The following is an 18137-nucleotide window of genomic DNA, read 5'->3' on the forward strand; positions in this document are numbered from 1 at the left end:
AAGGTGTGAAAATTGAAACTCAGTGTTCACTCTTTGCATTTTTTCCCTTACCACCTCGCGTCACCTCATGTCACCACATGACATCCCGTGTCACCTTGTGTCACCACATGGCACACTGTGTCATCTGATGCCACAACCCTGTGCCACCCCCCAGTGCCACCCCCCGGTGTCCCCACCGTCCCATTTGTCCCCAGCAGGACCCTGGGGGGGTTGGGACACAATGTCACAGGGGATGCTGTCCCTGCAGTCACTGCCCGGCAGCACCAGCCCCTGGCACTGCTCCTGGCACAGCACATCCCTGGGGACAGGGGACAGGGGGGACACTGGGGAATGGTCACACCACTCCAGTGTGTAAGTGCAGGTTAGAAAGGTGTTGAAGGAGCAAATTTAATGCAGAATTCTATGATACCTTCCAGACCTTTTTCAACCCCAGTGTCACTGGAGCTCTCTGGTGCTTCTCTGAACCCTAACTGGACTTCAGAGTTTGGATGGATTTTTCCAGGATCCACAGATCAGAAAGCTTTTGAAGGGGGTACTTTGATTCTGTTTTATATTATCCTTTCCAATCATTTTCAGCATCAGTGTCACAGGAGTTGTTAGCTTTGGTTTTCTCTGAACCCCAACACTAACCCTAACTGGATTTTTGGGCTGTGGAGGACCTCTTCAGGCCATGCTATGTCACAGTTAGAAAGGTGTTGATGGTGCAAGTTTAAGACAGAATTTTACTTTTCTTGCCTTTTCCAGCCCTATTGTCACTGGAGATGGAGGCTGTATGGTTCTCTGAACCCTAATCCTAATTGGGTCACAGGGCCATGGTATGTCCAGGGTAGAAAGCTACTGGTAGAGCAAGTTTATTGCAGAATTGTGCTATAATTTCCGTGCCTTTTTCAACCCAGTGTCACTGGAGCTCTTGGCTTTGTACTTCTCTGAACTCTAACCCTACCCCAAACTGTATTTTGGTGTTGGATGCACATCTTCAGGCCTTGGTAATTCCAGGTAAGAAAGCTGTTGAAGGAGCAAGTTTAATGCGGAATTCTACTATACCTTCTATGCCCTTTTTAGCCCCAGTTTCACTGGAGCTGTAGGCTTTGTGCTTCTCGGAACCCTAACACTGATCCTAAATTAATTTCTGGGCTGAGGTGGACATCTCCACGCCATGGGATGTCAAGGTTAGAAAGCTGCTCAAGGAACAATTTTAATTTAGAGGTTTACTTTACTTGACAGGCCTTTTGCAGCTGCAATGTCACTGGAGATGTGGGCTTTGTGGTTCTCTGAACTCTAGTCCTAACCTTAAATGGATTTCAGTGTGGGGTGGATTTCTCCAGGTCATAGGATGTGCTGCTTAGAAAGCTTTTAAAGAATGGTACTTTGATGCTGTGATTACTGTCCTTGCCATTCCTTTTTTAGCTTGTCACTGGAGCTTTAATCTTCGTGGTTCTCTGAACTGAAACCCTAACCCTAATGGGATTTTAGGGCTGCATCAGACCTCTCCAGGCCACAGGATGTGCACAGTAGAAAGCTGTTTAAGGAGGTACCTTGATGCTGTGATTTCCTACCCTTGCCAATCGTTTTTTAGCACCAGTGTCACTGGGGTTGTATGAGTTGGATGCTTTGTGGTTCTTTTGTTGTGTCTCCACTTGTGCAGGTCCCTTCCAACCCAAACCATTCTATGAAAACCACCATAAACCTCCCCACCTTCACAACCACCGAGGGGCTGAAGTATGCATGTGCCAAGGATGTTTGTAAGTGTTAATGAGTTTCAAGAAACTGAATGAATATGTCACTTATCTCCCAGGAAACTAATAAATATGCATATATAACCTCTCTATACCATTTGTGCTTGGACTGCTAAATTTGCATGTCAGGTTGGAGCTATCCCTGAGGCATCTGGTGCCGTAGTACAAAAAGCTTGTCCTGCAAAACTTAAAAACGAGCGTTTACAGGGGGTTTTCCACAACTGAGTTTTTTTAGGATCAGTCCCAGGTCCTGCATTTGGGTCACAACAACCCCAGGCAACGCTACAGGCAAGGGGAGGAGTGGCTGGAAAGCTGCTGGACAGAAAAGGATCTGGGGGTGCTGGTTGACAGTCATCTGGACATGAGCCAGCAGTGTCCCCGGGTGGCCAAGAAGGCCACCAGCATCCTGGCTTGTATCAGAAAGGGTGTGGCCAGCAGGAGCAGGGACCAAGGTGAGGCAGCACCTTGAATCCTAAGGTCAGTCCTGGCCCCTCACTACAAGACCCTGAGCTGCTGGTGAGAATTTAGAGGAGGGAATAGAGTCAGGGAAGGGTCTGGAGCTGCCAAGGAGCAGCTGAGGCAATAGGAATTATTTAGTCTGGAGAACAGAAGGCTGAGGGGAGACCTTCTCACTCTACAATTACCCAAAAGGAGGTTGTAGGGAGGTGGTGGGGGTCAGTTTCTAATCCCATGTAACAGATGACAGGATGAGAGGAAATGGCCTCAAGTTTTACCAGGGGAGCTTATTAGGAATAATTTCTTTACTGAAAGAGTGGTCAGTCATTGGAACCAGGGAAGTGGTGGAGTCACTGTCCCTGGAGGTGTTCAGAGAAGGTGTAGATGGGGCACTTCAGGACATGGTTTAGTTGGCCTGGTGCTGTTTGGTTCACAGTTGGACTTGATCCTCTAAGAGGTCTTTTTCAACCTTAAGGATTCTATGATTCTGTAAGGCTATAATACTGCCCCTTTGCATCTTGGGGCCATAAATATTGTCCTAGGTCATAGTCCCACTCCCCATAGTGATCTCAGGGCCATACATAACATGTAAGGCCATATTGTGACCTTATAGAAGGCCAAGCTGTCCCCTCACTGTGATCTCAGGGTCCCCTGCCTCTGTGAGGCCCAGCTGCCACAGGGACCCATCAGGGAACATGGGGATCCTGAAGTGGATCCTCCAATGGGATAAATAACCCACTCCTCCCTATCTGGACAGGGTTCAGGAGGCTTTGGGCTCTGGGGTGAGCCTCATGGTGAGGGCTGGAGGCAGAGCCAACCTCCTCACCCACTCCCCAGCTTGGTTTTCTTGTCGTCTCCCCCCCCCCCGTAGGGACAAGGACCTTCCCCAGGGCAGGCAGCAGGGCTGAATAACCAGTCTCCTGCTGCACAGGCTTCCACTGCTCACATTAATTTATTGTTTTAAAACACTGACAAAACACATCACACCATCATCTATATATATAAATTTACTTTTATACAACTATAAATTTATATATATAGGACCTTTAAACCTCTGTATACTCAGGACACAAAAGTTCCAGAATAGTTTCACTGGCTACATCAGAAGTGTTTTTGTCATGTAAACACAAAGAGGAGGTGCAATTATCAAAAACATGGAAAAAAAGAAATAAAAAACTGAGTGCAAAATGAATGAAAAGTGCAAAAAAGCTTTCGATATCATAATCACACTTCTTCCAAAACACAGCCTTCCTTTATTCCCTCCAAGGGCAACCAAGCCTCAGGCCTCAAAACGGTGGCTTAGAAGACAGGAACAAGGCTGCAGCCCTCAGGCCTTTCCCTCTCCTCTGCCCCAAAGGTCCCCTCTTGGAGGCTGGGAGACAAACAGAGGAGCAGAAATTGTCAAATCACATCTCTCGTGGCTCCCCCTTCTCCAATGCCCCTCATTGCACTCACATCCCCAGATTTGCCTCTTCAGGTAGCAGCTGCCCTAAGCCCTCAACTCTCCTAGACAATTTGGACAGTTTCTTTTCTAAAGGTACTCGTGGTTGACATGGAAAACACAGGAGGAAGGCAGAGGTATGCAGCTGTGATCTGGAGAGGCAGGCATGACCACCCTCCTTGCTGAGCTTCAGGCTGGCTGCTTTCATGGAGACCTTGGCCCCACACCATCACAACGATGCCCATTTCCACAAGGAGGGAAAAGCACCTTCCTGAGTGTCTAACTGCTCCCATGCACAAAAGACACTTTTGGGCCAGCTGCCCCAAAGACACCTCCTGCAGCTAGAGGAGCTGTTGGGACATCTCCTGTGTCTCCACCTGAGCCCTGCCAACACCATCTGCAACAGCAGGAATGACAGGAGCGCAGGCTTGGGGGCCTTCACAGAAAAAACATTGGCCTTGAAAAATTCTTCATTGACTCAGACATTTCAGTTGCAGTTATTTCTCAGAAAAACCCCAGAGAAGAACCTGTGGGCCAGACTCAGGCCTGTTGTGCTCTCCAGCCTCTTTGTGATATGACAGTGGACATAAACCTGTAAGGAGTTTGGTTGGGCAGCAGGGAAAGGATAAAAACAAAATATTGGTACTTCTGCCTTGGTCACAGATGCCTTTGATGCTCTTCCTGAGAGAGGACTCCCAATTACTGCTCTGTGGAGACGGCAGACATGCCAGGGGTGCAGAAAGTCTTCCTTCTCCTGGGTTCCCTGCTGGGACCAGGGACAACTTCTGCTCATGGAGGACACATTGCCCGAGACCCTAGGATTAGACCTTGCTGCCTCCACAGCCACAGAGACCACCACATTAAAACAGCAACAACACCAACAGTAGGGGAAATGGAGTCATGATACTTTCAAAAACACCCATCCACATGTACACACACAATGCTTTGAGTTTGGTTTGGTTTTAAAGGACAGAAGAAGGTTGTAAGTTTTAACAGTAAATAGCCCTTGACCACCCACAAACCCTGTAGCTCTCTCACCCAGATGACTCCAGAAACTTTGCACCCAAACAGCTCAGTCAGCCCCAGAGGGTGATCAAGCCAGGACAGCAGGTACATGTCTGACAGAGACCTCACATCTCCCACCAACCATACAGCAGCGAGGCTGCTTTTCCTGGCAGCTGCTCCCTGTGCAGAGCTCAGACCCAGCAGAGACTTGAGGTCCAGGATACAACTGCTCTCCTACTGGGAGCTCAAAAGAGCCCCATGGGCACTGTTTCTTCTTGATGCTCATGGCTGTCACAGTCTGGAACATGCACCTCTGCCTGGTTTTGCTGGTGCCAGGGCAGATCACAGCTTGATTGCATCCAACAGCAGAGCAAGAGCTAATGGTGTTGGTTGTACCCAGTTTGTGGGCCAACCATGGCTTGACTCATTACTCCTCTTCCCCTTCAGCAGGGATCTTCCAGGCTCACCAACACCTCTGCTCTCCAGGGAAGCACTGTGAGAAACAAGGCTCTCCATGCTAATGTCAGATCTGACACCTGGGCAGCAGCTCCTCTCCCAGCACCCAGGCACAGTGCTGAGTCCCTTTCTCAACAGGAGGAAACTGAGCAGATGAAAATAGGACGTTTTCATAAGATGTTTCCTTTTGTGTTCAATAACCATGTCCTGCCCTAGGGAGCTGTTCTGTCCCAGATGGTACCCGGAGAAGTCTCAGCATCATTTGCACAGTTCACACCTAAAGGTCCCAGGGGTCCTCTTCTCCCCCAGCACACAGTGGCCCGGAGACTTCATCAAGTTATGAGGCCAACTTCAGGGCCATTTACTGTGGATCAAGGGTGACTTGTGGAGTAATTATGGGACTCAGGGACACGGCTGTTGCTTCCCACTCCCCCTTTCTCCACAGCTGGCCACACTGCAGTGCTTGAAGAGATGGAAGATGATAAAAAAGGAAGAGGGAGAGCTGCCTAAATCAAACCTAAGCATTGACAAAACAAATTCACAGACTAGTTACAAGTCCTGCAGGAAGAGTGAGCAGCAGATGTTCCAAGAGCAGGTTAAATGTGACCCCAAATACTCAATTTGACATGGAGTCAAAATGCTACATTTCCATGGGAAGCCTAGAATAAAGTGACCTAGGTGTGACAGTGGCTCCCAAGGCAGTGCTGCTCCAAGACACATCGCTGGTGCACTTGCTAGGATCCCTTCATCCCCATCTTTGGGCACTGGAAAAGGGGAAAAATTGTTTTGCTACTGGTATGTTAATGTTACTCTTGGGAACTGGAAAGGAAGTGGACACAGCACCTGGTCACATCACTGCGGATATGGAGAGCCCTTGGGACAGGTGGCAGTCCTCCAGAACTGTTCTGTCACACCAGCACACCAACAGCACCCACATCAACCATACACAGGAAGGTGACAGACCACAGTGAGAGTGGTGTGGATGCTGCCAGGGGACATGGGGACTATCAGAAGCTGCCTGTGACTTTGCCAGGAGCCCTCAGCATGTTGACTTTCCTGGCTCTGGAGTCCCAGCTTATTCAGCTTTTCCTCTGTTACAAGGGACAGCATTACATGGGAATTCCCAAAGTGCCTGCACCCTTGTTGAAATGGTGCTGAACTACTAAAAAGACAGAAAAACCCCCAAACAAAACCACAGTTAGCTGCTGAATGTCTTTTACCTCTGCAGGCAGGGAATTCAAAGTCAGCAGAAGATCCTGCTCACCAGGCAGAAAAACCTGGTGGCCTTGCAAGGGCAATAAAGGGGGAGAAGGCAGCTCAGCAGGAATGAGTCAACCAACTCAGGAACACCTTTAGAATTGAGCTGTGGATCTGCCTATGGAGCATGGATGCTTCTTGTGCTTGGCAGCTGTCTCCATTCTAAAAAGGACCTTGCTCCTGATATGTGGACCAAAGAGGGCCTGACTCTCCTTTGCAGAGGATTTTTTAATTGCTGCAAGGGGAACAAGTTAATCAAGCATCCTTTCTCCCAGGGATGTGCCAGCCAAAACAACAAGTGCAAGAGGAAATGGAACTTGTCCTGCACCCCACCCAGCACTGGCCCATTGCTGCCCTTGGGCTTCTGTATTACAGTAAAGATGAATAAAGCACAGATCCTGGCAGAGTAGCAACTGGGATACATTGGTCCCTGGAAAGGGCAAAACGTGGGCCACTGACTCAGTGTGGTGAAGGGACAAAGCCAAGTAATCATCTGGCCTTAAATGAGAAAGAATTAGAGAAAAAGGCAAAGTGAGCAAAAGCTCCTAAATATCATCCCTGGGCATCTATGTTAACATAAGTGCCTCCAGAGGACATTGAGGTGAAAAAAAAAAATCTCTCACCTGCTGAGGAAATTAAATCTCAAACTTTATATGGGTGCAAGCACATGTGCAGGCAGTCAGTCCCTTCACTTATTTGAGTGACATGAAAAATGGTGTCAGCCACCAGCTTCCACACCCTCTGCATTGCTCCCCTGTCCCTCGCTATGCATCCCTGGATCAGTGCAGCCACAGCAGGATGCAGAGGGCAGCTGTCACACTGGATCAGGCTAGTCCCACATCCACCTTCTGTCCTTGCAGCTGTCCCCAAGGTCTGGGGTCAGCCTGTACCCAGCGCTGGAGGAGAAAGGCAGTGTGGAGTGGATGGGAGATGGACCAGTGGGAGACCAGAGATGTGGCATCTGAGAGGACATGAGCAGGACATGACAAGCTGTGGTCAGTTGGGGGGGAATTGCTGTCTTGGCCAAAGAGTTTGGCAGCACCAGTGCAGAGTCCCGATCAGGCCAAGAAAAGTCACTTTAAGGTGTCATCAGCATTTTTGAACATGAGGATGGCATTGTAGATCTTGAGTGCTGGACCCAGCTTGACACTCATGATCTTGACGATGTCCGCCTGTGTCAGCAAGAGGAACGCCTCGCCATCAATCATCTGGAGAGGAGAGCAGGGACAAAGGCACTTCACCCAAAACCCAGGCTGTGACTTTCTAGGGACAGCCAGCACGGGCTCAACCTGAGGATATGCAGAGCTGCACTCACCCTCATCCCAAGGAGCAGGACAAGGGCCACACACAGGACCTCCATACTGCCCCAGATAAGCCAGAGATGGGAGCTTACATGCCCTGAACAGGGCAGAGATGGAGAAAGGCCCTTCCAGGGCTCACCCCAGGGGCTCCCACTGCAGCCAGTGCAGGCTTCTGACCCAGAGTGCAATGGGCACAGTCAGCAGGCAACCTGCTCTGGGCAAACACCCACCCACTCCCTGCTCTAGTCCCAGCATGGCATGGGTGAAAGTTGAGCCCAGCCCAGCTTTGCAGGCCTGCACACCTGTAAAACACAGGGGTCATTTCCTAACAGGCTGGAATACTTGCTGTACCCCGTGTGCCTAGAACCAGCCTGGGTGTGCTGTGCAAGACAAAGAGCAGCTCCTCTGCACGTCTGTCCACAGAGAAGTCTAAAAACAATGAAGCTGCCTGATAGACAGACTGCAGTGACTGCTGTGCTGCTGACAGGATGCAGGTGGAGAAGGATGAACGAGTGAGAAGCTTCCCTCAGGAGGTGCTGTAGCACCATCCTCCTGCTCTCACCTCCTCAGAGGGGTCCCTCCCTCCCCATGCTGGGAGAACAGGGCAGCACAGCTCCTCAGAAGCTGCCTGCCTGCCCCTGAATCTGCACAAGCAGACAGCTGCACACCCGAATGTAGGGGGGCTGCAGGGTGGGGTGGCTGCCAGGTACCAGACATGATCTCAACATTCAACAGCAATCTACTGCAGGGAGGCCACTGGCCAGTTCTTCCCTGCCCTGTAGACAAAGAGCTGTCCTTGGCCACTTGCACTCATCCTCCAGCCCTTCTCACCTCATCCTTGAAGAGCTTGGCTTGGTCCTCGCAACCCGTCAGGGTCTGAACAAAGCTAAAGACCTTGGAATAAACAGAGAAAAATGTCAAGGCAGAAGCAATGTTTCTAGCTGGAGACCCCCATAAACTCACATCTTTCCCTTCACAGAGGCATTCTGCACCCTGTCAGATGGCATAAGGCTGTCATGGCAAAGGCTGCAGCTGCAGCACCCTCCCACCCTTGAGATCACCCTTGGCCAGGTGCTGGCCTACTCCAGCCCCAAAGTAGCCAATGCTGCAACAATTTCATCTTCAACAAGCCATCTCCAGCACAACAAAATGATTCCTGCTGAGGGGCAGGGCACACAGGAGGGTGACAGGGAAATCAGGCAAGCCCTGGCTGCTGGGGCAGATGCCAGAGTTCCAGCTAGCCAGGCCTTAAGAGGGGCTACTGCAGATGTCCAAGAAAGTGACAGAAGGTGATGATGAAGAATGTGAGGTAAAGATTTCTTTTTCAGAGAAACAGGGAAGCAGCTTCTTATCTGCAGAGTATTAACTTGGCAAAGATAAAACTGACTTACTTGGAAAACTGTAACATGCTAAATGAAGAGACTGCTGTTTGCCTTCTCTGATTGCCCTGGGCTAGTGTTACAACATTCAAGACAAGCAAGAACCTAGTAGTTCTGCATGTGCTTCCCTGAGCTCACATCTGGCAGCTGTCCACACACAGTGCTCCACAACCATGTCCAGCAGTCCATCTTTTTACTTATCCCAGGGAAGTAGCTGCTGAAGCACCTCTGCATGTGCTGCGAGGCACCATGGCACTGCACAGCCAGGTGGACTGCTCCCAGCCACGCCAGTGGGTTAGGAACTAGTGCACAGTCTCCAAAACCATCTTACCTCATCAATAGTCCACTTGGCCACTGTAGTTGCTGTGATGCCAGCCACCCCTGGCAGGAGTTTGCAGTGCTGTTCCCAGCAAAGTGAGAGGGAGCGGTCAGGGTGGGCAGAGAGGGCAGACATGAAGAGTGACTGGTGCATTCCATCTGAAGAAATAGCTGGCAACAAAAACACAAGATGTGATACCAAGCAGGTGGATAAGAACGTCTCAAGCCTATCCTATAAGTTTTGGAGAAGGTTCTATACAGGGGAGGGCTCAGGGCTGGCAGCAGATGGTCAAGGTATCAGCAGCTAGTGACTGTTCTTTGAATTAAGAGGATATCTGTGTACCCAAGTTTGGGGGGACTCGGGATGGCAGGGGAAGAAATTTAGAGACAGGCTTGGATTTGCCTTGTTCATTGCATTGTTCACCTTCAGTCATTAATTTTCCATACTGAACTAGATTTCAGTGTGAAATTTCACACCAGAATGCTATCCCATATAATTCTGCTCCTTTTACATTTTTAACCAAGTTCTTTCCCTGTTCTCTACTCCAAGGAGTCAAGGATAGCTCCCAAGAAGAGATCCTCTTCATTCACCCTCTGGCACTGGGGTAAGCATCAGGACAGCTTGGTAAAATGGGAAAATAGATACTGGCTGGAATAAATGTCAGCAGAACTACACACTATGCAAACTGTTCAGTACCAGCTTCTACACTGAAATGATAATTTGGAGCCACTCTGATATTTTGCAGTAGGGAAGCCACAGGTTAAAGGCACAGCAGCCTTGTCTGAAGAGGATGAAGTGCCAGGGGAAACGCACTGCCATAGAAAGATAAACCTACTTCCCTGCCCCAAAGGACTTGGAGATTCACAGACATAAAACAAGACACATGACAAAGGACCTAGCAGGGCTGTGGTGGGTGTCAAGGACGTTCCCTGTCAGATGGTCAACTTGGGAAGTCAGCCACAAGCTCCTTACTGGTGATGACCTGTGTGAAGTCTGAGTGAGCCAAGAGCAACCTGCCTCCAACAGCCACCACCCCTTCTCCTGGGGCCCTGTCCCAACGATGACACCATGGCAGAGGATGGCACTTACTTTGGAAGTCTTCCTGCTGGATTTTCCGGTACTTTGGAGGTCGCCCTCTAAAGAGACAGTAAGACTGATTTACAACTGGGTTGGGACTGGCCCGAGAGCCCTCCTCCACATTGCACAGAGCAATGCCTTGGCAGTGGGAGCAAGGATTACCTCTTGGACCCTGACCCAAAGGGTTGACAGCTAAAGACACAAAACATGAGATGAAAAACGGAAAGAGGTGCTCAACAGAGCTGAAAGGACAGACAACCAGCAACCATGCTCCTCTGTGGTCAGGGAGCCTCTCTGGCTTGGCCATCCCTCCCAGTGCTGGCAGCTGTGGCACAGGGCCCTGTGCTGCAGCACGGAGCTCCCCAGGCTTGTCCCTACCTCCCATGGTGCCGAGATTTCTTCCGCTGCGGGAAGCCGATCAGGTTCCTCTTGCGAGTTGAGGCCTCGGTGTCAGACAAGTCTGCCTTAAGCCTGCCCTGGTTCTTCTCTGCCAGAGGGCACCCTGAGAGGCAGTAATGGGCTGTGAACCTCCCAGTGACATGTCCTGACCCATCACAGCCTGGTGTGGGGCATTTCCTAGAGAAGAGAGGGGAGGCAAGAGTCGGAGCCAGCTCAGAGCAGCAGCAGGGAACAAACCAGCAGGGCCACCCTTCCACCCCTGAGCACAGGAGGCAAAGGGGGTTTGAACATGGGTTCACCTGACTGAGAAGAGTAAGTCACTGGCCTCTTAGTTATGGGGGAAAATCAAATTATATCTATAGCCAGACTATTTGACTCCACTGGCTAACTGGGGGGATAAGTTCAACTTCTTTTCCAAACTAGGTACAAAAATTTAACATGTCAACAGCTCAAACCCTATTTTTTTATGTCTGTCCACAGTCTAGTTTAGAAACTTTGTCAGGTCTTTAATTTAACTTCATTGATTATTACAAATTTGTGAATACTGATTAAGTTATTAGAAAACCATATAATCTGATTTTCTGATTTTAACAGTGTTAATCAATCTTAATTTACTGCTATTTCAAATCACACCAGACGCATAATTAAGTGTTAAAACACCACACCAAAATCCCTACAACTAAGCTCTTTAGACATGAACTGTTGACCAAGTCTGGGTCTAGGAGTGGATCAGGCTGCACCCAGACTCCTCTGAGGAATTTAGAGAGCAAGGGACTCCACTCTGACCCTGTTGACTCAGCAGGAGGGCCTTCCTCATTCTTTTTCCTGATCCCTCTGCAAATCACTCCCAAATCACAACCCAATCCCCAGCCCTATGTGTCCTTTCCATATAGTAAACAACAGAGTGACTCTTGCCATCAAATTGTTAAGTTGTGCTTCCATAAAACTAAATTAAAACCCACCTTTTCTTGGTATCTTTGTGATCCTTTAAGTGACCTTAAGACCTTCCACTCTCACCTGTGACAACTTCCCAGTTTACAACCTTACAGTGACACACATCCATGAGGGGGGGAGGAACATACCTTGAAGCTGGTACCAGTGAACAGCAATTTAGAGGCACTGTCCCATACACAGCCCACACATCCCCACAGGCAGATGGACACACAGGGCACCCCAGGTGCTCTGGGTGCTGCAGGGCAGGTGCAGAGCAGGAGCTCACAGGAGTTACACCAGCCACAGGGGCCTGGCCTGGGGACACAAAGGGCTGCCCCTAAGCAGGGGACAGAGCCTGGTGTGGGGCAGGTCTAGGGAGAGGCTGGTTGCTGGTGGGTGCAGAGGAGAGCAGAAAGTGTCAGGTGGCAGCACAGGAGGGGAGGGAAGCTCCTGCCCTCTGAGCCACACTGGGGAACTCACCTATGGTGAAAGCTGTACTTGGAGCTCTTGGTGTGAGGGATGCTCTTGCAGCCCAGGGTTGGGCATCCCCCATGGGCAGAGGAGGCTGGTTCCTTTGGCCCTAGACAAGGAGAAATAGGAGAAAGATTGTCATGACTACAGCCCCAGACTCTACTACAGCAAGGGCTCTGGGCTCCCTAACTGAGCCAAACAGGGAGGCCTTTTCCAACAGACCAAGTACTTCTTCCCTGCTCATCCAGGGCCTGCCCTCCTGATTTCTGTGCATGGTCAGGTGGCAGTGACAGTGGGGATGGCTGTCCCTAGTATGAGAGCCAGACCCAGGCATGGGACTTACTGAGAGGAGGCTGCAGGGGGTGTCCTGTTTTTGAGCACCAGCCTATGGGATGGATATCTGGGTGGTCCACATCAATCCAGAAATCATAGACATGGCTCCAGCCATCAAAATGGATCTAAGGAGACAAGTAGAGAGGTCACCCTTCAAACTTCAGGCCACCTCCCTGAAGAGCTCTGGAGCCCTCCAAGATGACAAGAAGCAGCCAGGTAGAGCTGAAATGCAGCAGCACAAGGCTCTCCTCCACTCCTGTAGCCAGGCACTGGGACTTGCTATGCTCAGCACAGTGTGCTTTCACATGCTTTGCCACTGCAACTGGCAGCAAGTTGGGAAGAGCAGGAGCATAGTGCCTGGACAGGCTCAGCATCAAGACACCAGCACCCACCTTTATCCTGTGATCTTCCACATCCTCCACACTGGCCACGCGGATGAAGGAAGGAGTCCTCCTGTCCACTACTTCCAGCTTCATGTTGACCAGGAAGCCGTGGGGTGGGCGCTGGGGCCAGGAAGAACCCAGGTCAGCAGGGAACAGGGCCAAGCTTCAGGCTCCCATGCCCCTCAACAGCTTTGCAAGCAGTGTGTGCTCCTCAAGCCCAACTCCCAGCTCTTGTCTGAACAGGTAAGAGCCATCCCAGATCACAGTGGCAATAGGAGAGAGCAAGCACAGGTCCCCAAACCTGAGCTGTTTTAACAAGATGGGAAAGTTGTGCCCAGGGGAAGAAGGTTCCTAAGATACATTTGGGGGATCTACATTGCAGCCACACTTGGCTGGACACAGCTGCTGTTGCTGCAGCTGGTGAAAACAACCATCATGCACGCCTAAAATATCTCACACCACATGGTGTCCATCTAGATGAGTGGATGGTCACACTTCCCACTTTTCCTAGTTTTGAAATCTTTGCCCAGGACAGCTGTCACAGCCCTGACTTCTGAACTCTGATTGTGGATCCAAACCCCAGGCCTGTGGCAGGAGCATACTGAACATCACTTGACTTAATAAAAGCAAAGACCTAACGATGGAGAAAAACCAAATTCCTCCCCAGGCACAATCAAGCAGATGATGTGGCACTCACCACTTTAAAGGCCCAGCTTGGGACAGCAGATGCTCCAGTTTCCTGTAAGTACTTTTCCCAGGTGAAGTTGTCAGGGTCAGGATAATCTAGGAGGGGGAAGTTGCAGAAGGTGAGACATGCCTGCAGGAAGATGGCAAGTACCCCAGAATGTCCAACTGCCTTGAAGGACCTAGTCTGTGCCAGGCACATGGGAACCTGAGAGACATCAAGAAGTGTTACAATTTTCTCACAGACAATAATGAAAAAAAAAACCAAACCCAGGGTACAAGGAAGAAGAAACATCTGGGCCTATACAGACAGCTTTAGTCCTCCTTGTGTGTCCACTCGGCCTGAACATGGGTACAGCAGAACCATGCTGGACCTGAACATGGGTACAGAAGCCTCAGTAGGAGCATGCTGCTGCCTCCCTGGCTGAAGGAAACTGCCTGGGTCTGCAGACAAGCAAAGGTCATGGGGTTTGTGCCTGCAATGCCACCCTGGAAAGCCTGTCCCCCAGGGGACACCTTAGTGCTGGCCGTGCTCCCGCATCACTGACTCACCTTGAGGAGGTGTGAGGGGTTTGCCATGCTCCTGACACCATCCAACTGGGTGGATGTATGGACTGCTGGGGTCACACCTAGAAAATATACCCAAACTCTTACACAGGGCTGAGATACCCAGCTCATCCCTGTCAGACAGCACAGGTTGTAGGGCCCCAGGAGAGGTCACTTGGCTGCACCCCACAGATATGCACCACCAGCTTCAGGAGCCAAGGAGCAGCCAGGGACAAAAATCTCTGCAGTCCTGCAGGTCTTTGGGCCAAAAGAGATAAGAGGGCTCCAGCCACAAAGGAAACAGAACTGCTCTCAGGACCCTCACTATGCTGACCACCCATTTTAATTGGCCTTAATCAGCCTTCAACTGGAACACCTCCCCAGCCTGGCCACAGTCCTCTGCCTAGAGATGCTGGAGCTCCTTTTAAGATCAGAACTTCAGTATCTGCAATGCAGGTGGCTCCATCTCCCAAGTGGGTTTTAGTGCAAGCCCACAGCATACCATAATGTCTGTCTTTGCCCCACAATAACTATAGGACCATGGCAGTGTCCCAGAACTTGACATATAAGAGGCAAAGGTTTGTCCTCCAGCACAGGGGAGTGACCCTCTGCCTCACTGGACCACTAGTGGCCTATCTGCAGCAAAGTGCTGGGACCATCTCATGCTTTCCCAAGCTCTCCACCACTCATGCTGAAGCAATGGCAGCCTGTTTGCCCAGCACTGGCACCCCAGCAGCATCTGTGCACTTACCAGTAGTCATAAGTATCATCCCAGTTGTCAAAGTGCACCAAAAATCGATTGTCCACCACATCAGTCACCGTGGCAACACATATGAGGGAAGGGTTCATGCGGTCCACAGCTTCAAGCTTCATGCCCACTTCAAAGCCTGGGGAAGCCTCGTGCTGGCAGGAGAAAGGGACAGGTTTCTTTCAGTCACAGTCCCATCACCCTCCTCACAGCTTCCCTTGCCTGCTGCAAGAAGGCACCTGCCCAAACCCTCCCAAAACCAGACCCTCCCTGGTGTCCAGACAGGCCCAAAACCACTTAGGATGGGAGAAGGGCAGTGCCCTGCTGTGCAGGCAAGAGAAGAGGAAGCAGGTAACTCAGCTTGGCCACAAAAAGAAAGAGGAAAAGAAATCTTCAGATCTCCAGGATCTTCTATAAGCAGTAACTTCCAAGAGAAAAAAAAGCCTCCGGCTCACACTGATTCAGATTTGGCACATAACACTTGTTGGCACACTCCTCCAGTGTGAGCAGCAACAAGTGCCCTAGGCTTGGGAGGAAGGAGCTGGGATGGGGCCCTTCATCCTCACCTTGCCTTTATTTTTTTGATCCCAAATCTGTACAAAACACTGCATCTCAAGCACTAGAAATGCTGCAGCAAAGAACAGCAGGGTTTAGACACAATAAATAACTTGGAAAAGATGATTTATCAGTAGGCTGAGTTTCCTCTGTAGCTGACAGACACCATCAGCATTTTCCACTTCGCTTTATTTCCACTTCCTTACTCATGAAAAAAATGCCACAAAAAAAAATAAAGGGAAAGACAGAAACAATGAAGACACACACAGAAAATTAATTATACCTATGAAATATTAACTGAGGGATTTTGGCAAAGTAATTGTTGAAAGTAGCTGTTACTTCCCCTCACCAGCACTTTTGCAACAGATTAGTCCATGAGACTAACCTTGAAGAAACAGTGAATTAGACCAGTGTCAATTTTGGGCACATCAAACTAGTGTCCAAGCTGCAAATCTTCAGCAGCAAAGCATGCCACAACTCATTAAGCAATGCCAGCAGTACCCTCTCCTGGCCCTCCTGGGCTTGAGAAGTGCTTGAGTGTGGACAGAGGAAAGCCCAGCACTGGTGGAAGCATTCTGCTCAGCTGGACGGGCAGAAGTCACACCTGAACCTGCAGGCTATGGTGGGAAGGAGAAGCTGCTACTCACAGTGTTCTGGACCATGAAGAGGTGCTTAGGAGCTGCCTGAGCCTTAGTTATCTTCAGGTAGTTTGTCCAGCTGAATTCTTCTTCCTTATAACCTACAACCCCTCAGGAAGAGAAATGAGAGCAATGAGTTCACTAAGAGCAGCCAAGAGCTCATGGGGCTGAGCCATTCCTGACCATGTCAGGAATGTCCTGCCTGTCAGGAGTGTCCTGCTGTGGGTGGATGGGGTCTACAGCCTCCTTGGGAAACCCAAAGCCTGTGGCTGATCAGCCAAACCCACTGGGTCATTTTGAAGGGGTGCTGAGAAATATTAACAGTGGAGTGGAAATCCAGAGTTAGCTCCTCCACAGAGAGCATCAGTCCCACCTGCCCTGGGGCATGGCTGCTGGTTCCAGGCTGGCACTGGGACATCCAGGGTTATAGGGCTTTGTCCCAAACTGTGAGCAAGCAGAGACCTTCAGTGTGGTGGGAGCATGAAAGGTTCTCTTGTGGAACCCCAGCATCGCTTCCTGGGCACCGTGGAGCCACACTACTCATGCCCCTATTTCAACCAGACCCACCAACTGAGATTCACCAACTCCTTACCTTTTGGGGGCTGGAGTTTGTGCCCTGTCTCCTCAAACCAGCCAGCGGGGTGGATGTCAGGGGAGTCAGCATTCAGCCAGAAATCATGGCACTCAGAATAGCCATCAAAGTGGAGCCGCATCCGGTAACCGCACACCTACCAGCAAGGAGGGCAGGGGAGGGAAAGGACCATGGAAACCTCCTGCTGTCCCTGCCTTAGCAGTGCACCCACCTCCCCTCCCCTCCAAAATCTCAACATAGCACTCAGGGAAGCCTGCAGCCAATCACAGGCCAGTGCCCAAATGGGAAGGCACATGCCAGTCCTGAAAGAACAAGGCCACCACAAGCCAGCACTGAGATGTTCAGGCTGGTGAGTGAGATGCCATGGTGGGGCACCTGCCTGTGTCCAGCAAGTGCAAGGATTCCCTTTTCTGCACCTGGAGGAGATGCTGGTGCAGGGATTTTGGCTAAATGCCATGCTGCTTTGGTAAAATCTCTTCACCAGCAAGAACTGGTCCATGGCTGCCTAGGGAGCATTGGGAGGCAAGGCTGGGTCAACTGCAACACAGGTGAGCAGAGAGCCTCACAGACAGAAGTTCTCCACAGACACAAGAAAGAGCAGGTAGATTCCTCCACCTCCTCCATCTCAAGGGCTCAGACCTGTCTGAGGGGCATCAGCCCAAAGATAATAAACCATGCCATCATCACTCTTTCCCACCATGGCCCTGCTGTGTCAGGGTGATTGTGAGACCAGCTGGGCTGGAGCATGACAGCTGCCCCACAGCACTGTCTCCTGCCCCTGAGAACTGGAAGGAAACTCCTTATTTGCTTGACCAAGGTGCTGGAGCAGCAGCTTATCTCATGTACAGACATGCAGGCACAGGCCAAAAGCCCTTCTCCTCTCGGGGCCAGCTGGAGGGACCTCCACTCCCACAGAGTCTCTGTATGGGTGTGAGAAAGAACCAAGAAACACAGGACCTTACCTCAGCCACTGTTAAAATAAAGTACATGGACGGGTGTTGTGGATCAATTCCCTCCAGCTTCATCCCCACTTTAAAGCCATTCTTGCGCTGGGAAGCTACTTGGTACTGGAAAGAAAAATTAAACTACAATGTAAAAAATGACACAGGTAGCTGGGTCTAGAACCATCCCAAGGAGCAACCATCAGGCAATGGGAGCTGCTGGGACCAGGAGATTGTGGGCTACAGGTTATGTTATCATCCAAATGGTAATTCTTTTGCTGTAGAAAAACACATTCTTTCACCTCCTTGTGGGTGTGCATCTCTTGCTACTGGCAGAGCAGGGTGTCCCCTGGGCTGAGACCTGCAACCAGGGAGTGTAGGGCATGGGCCTAGTTCCTCTTGCCACCCTGGCAATCAAATGCTTGGGAGCAAGGGTGCAACACAACATGGCCTCAGGAGAGCCCACACTTGGCTTTGAGGAAGGGAT

At 50.4% G+C, this 18137-nt stretch overlaps 1 protein-coding gene across 8 annotated transcripts in view; it reads right to left on the reverse strand.

Moving 5' to 3' along the window:
• Positions 1 to 3184: 3184 nt before the first annotated feature.
• Positions 3185 to 18137, reverse strand: part of L3MBTL1 (L3MBTL histone methyl-lysine binding protein 1) — a 28737-nt gene continuing 13784 nt past the window's right edge. For 4 of the 8 annotated variants that reach the window (XM_071759581.1, XM_071759579.1, XM_071759580.1 and 1 more), the window contains 15 exons: positions 17672 to 17776; positions 16710 to 16845; positions 16127 to 16227; positions 14928 to 15079; positions 14183 to 14259; positions 13644 to 13729; positions 12956 to 13066; positions 12574 to 12688; positions 12240 to 12339; positions 10806 to 11003; positions 10590 to 10619; positions 10440 to 10486; positions 9363 to 9520; positions 8484 to 8546; positions 3185 to 7559 (listed from right to left, as the gene is read on the reverse strand). In XM_071759581.1, coding sequence (XP_071615682.1) covers positions 7425 to 7559; positions 8484 to 8546; positions 9363 to 9520; positions 10440 to 10486; positions 10590 to 10619; positions 10806 to 11003; positions 12240 to 12339; positions 12574 to 12688; positions 12956 to 13066; positions 13644 to 13729; positions 14183 to 14259; positions 14928 to 15079; positions 16127 to 16227; positions 16710 to 16845; positions 17672 to 17776 — 1614 coding nt within the window. In that variant the 3' untranslated portion in view covers positions 3185 to 7424. The remainder of the gene's footprint in view (positions 7560 to 8483; positions 8547 to 9362; positions 9521 to 10439; positions 10487 to 10589; positions 10620 to 10805; positions 11004 to 12239; positions 12340 to 12573; positions 12689 to 12955; positions 13067 to 13643; positions 13730 to 14182; positions 14260 to 14927; positions 15080 to 16126; positions 16228 to 16709; positions 16846 to 17671; positions 17777 to 18137) is intronic. The other 4 variants (XM_071759582.1, XM_071759586.1, XM_071759587.1 and 1 more) reach the window with 4 other exon arrangements.

The sequence above is a fragment of the Heliangelus exortis genome, chromosome 16 (genome assembly GCF_036169615.1).
Source record: "Heliangelus exortis chromosome 16, bHelExo1.hap1, whole genome shotgun sequence".
In the NCBI taxonomy this organism is placed as follows: domain Eukaryota; kingdom Metazoa; phylum Chordata; class Aves; order Apodiformes; family Trochilidae; genus Heliangelus; species Heliangelus exortis.